The sequence below is a fragment of the Octopus bimaculoides genome, chromosome 26, assembly GCF_001194135.2.
Source record: "Octopus bimaculoides isolate UCB-OBI-ISO-001 chromosome 26, ASM119413v2, whole genome shotgun sequence".
NCBI classification, from domain to species: Eukaryota; Metazoa; Mollusca; class Cephalopoda; order Octopoda; family Octopodidae; genus Octopus; species Octopus bimaculoides.
Window position 1 is genome coordinate 7555024 of NC_069006.1, and position 2031 is coordinate 7557054.

General features: G+C 39.8%; 1 protein-coding gene across 1 annotated transcript in view; it reads right to left on the bottom strand.

The window, feature by feature from the left end:
* LOC106878628 (uncharacterized) overlaps window positions 1-2031 on the bottom strand; it is a 31779-nt gene that overhangs the window by 9813 nt on the left and 19935 nt on the right. Inside the window, exon 4 of the mRNA XM_014927906.2 lies at window positions 997-1170. Within this exon, the coding sequence (XP_014783392.1) occupies window positions 997-1170 (174 nt within the window). The remainder of the gene's footprint in view (window positions 1-996; window positions 1171-2031) is intronic.

Consider the following 2031-nt stretch of genomic DNA (forward strand, 5'->3'; position numbering starts at 1 on the left):
ATGGTTATCTCCAGTTGAACTAGAAAGCATTAAGAGACAGGTGCTTAGGGATAGTAAGACCAACGGTGAACGGAAGGAGGAGGAAGAGAATGCAGATAGTGAAACTATGGCAGTGGAGTTAAAGGAAGAAAACGAGAAAGAGGCTGAGATTATTGATCAGGAAAGCGATCCTCTTCGCCCTCCTCCTTCTTATCATCATCAACATCGTCATTTGATGCCTGTCTTCTCTGCTGGCATGTGTTGGACGGTTCGACAGAATCCAGCAAGTCGGAGGATCGCTTCAAGCTCCAAAATCTGCTTTGACATGATTCATATGTTGGCATGTCCTTCCTGATGCCAACCACTTTACTGAGCGTGGACTGGGTGCTTTTGTTAATTCGTAGCACCAGCACTATTGAGGTCGCCAAGTAATTCACCAGACAAGAAAGACCTCGACTGAGTGGGAGACTGTAGTAAAGAAGGAAGGGGACTTTATGCCAGGCGATGAGAAGTTTAAGTATGTTAAAATATGATACGACAGGAACAAGTGTCCTTCCGTACAGGCGATACATGGCTACCCTACATTATATGACGGGTGTGGAATATCTTTTGGGCTTAGAGGAGTAGATTCATGTCAACGAGTAATGACCAACTGGATTGCTATCTGGGTAATATCGTCTGTAGATGAAGGGATACCACAATGAACGTTGCGTATCAATGTCTGAGTCTTGCTCTACCATGGGGACACTTACAGTCGCGATTCGTCCTCTCCCCATGCATTCCAGAAAACCACAATTTCTATCCTCCCAGTTCCTGTCATGCCCTGTTAACAACATCCGACAAGGGAGATAACCTTCTGTCTATAAAATCTCAGAATATCACCGATGGGATTAGTTGGAAAGAGGTTTAAACGTAACATGTTTTCTACAAACGTATAATGACCGAAGGATAATGACCGAATTATTGGATCATTTAATTAAGAAATTAATTAATAAATAAGCAATTAATTATGCCAACCTTGTGTGGAATATTTCCTTGTAAACGAGCTCGTTCCACGGCCGATACAGTGCGGGATACAAACCAGTAGAACTCTAGTAGTGACGGGTAATAGGGCAAAGCAAGATCTGTGCGGTCAGAAAGCCGGGTACGTAGTTGCCATTCCAACATACTCGATGTGTTGAGGTAGATTTGCTAGGTAAAAAAAACACAAAAAAACAAAAAAAAACCGATATAATTTTGGTTTCAAATTTTGGAAGAAGATCAGGAAGTTCGAAGGAAGCGATAAATTGATTACATTGTTTCTAGTGTTTAACTGGTAATTATTTTATCGATCCCGGAGAGATGAAAGGCAAAGTCGACAAAGGCAAAATTTGAACTCAAACAATGTGGCCAGATGTGTCCACTGGTTGTTGAGCGGTAAAGCAAACCTCGAGATAGCCGAACAATGGTATGAATACAAGCCAGAGTGAGTAATGGTAAACGAACATTACAAAATACTCTGGGATTTTAACATGCAGTGCGACCAAGTCATAAAGGTGAAACTGCCAGATATCGTGATCATCCACAAAGATGAAAAAGAAGCAAAGATAATAGATGTTGCAATACCAGGCGATTCGTGGGTGAAATGTAAGGAAACCGAAAAGAATGAGAAATACCAGCCACTGCGGGACTTGATAGGAAAGTTATAGGGCATGAGGAAAGTAATGGTATTACCGGTGGTAATTGGGACATTGGGAGCAGTTTCCAAGAGCTTTGAACAACATATTAAAAATATTGGAGCTGCTGTCAGGCTCGAAGTGATCCAGAAGACAGCACTGTTGGCTACAGCTCGCATTCTAAGGAGAGTATTGCCTCTTTGGGTCACAGCTGATCTGTTATTGCCTGCTTTCAAGTAAAGAATAACCGGTAATTAACAACTATCCGAGAGTCTTTCAGAATGATAATAATAATAATAATAATAATAATAATGATAATAATAATAATAATAATAATAATAATAATAATAATAATAATAATAATAATAATTATTATAATAATAATAAAATAGACCAG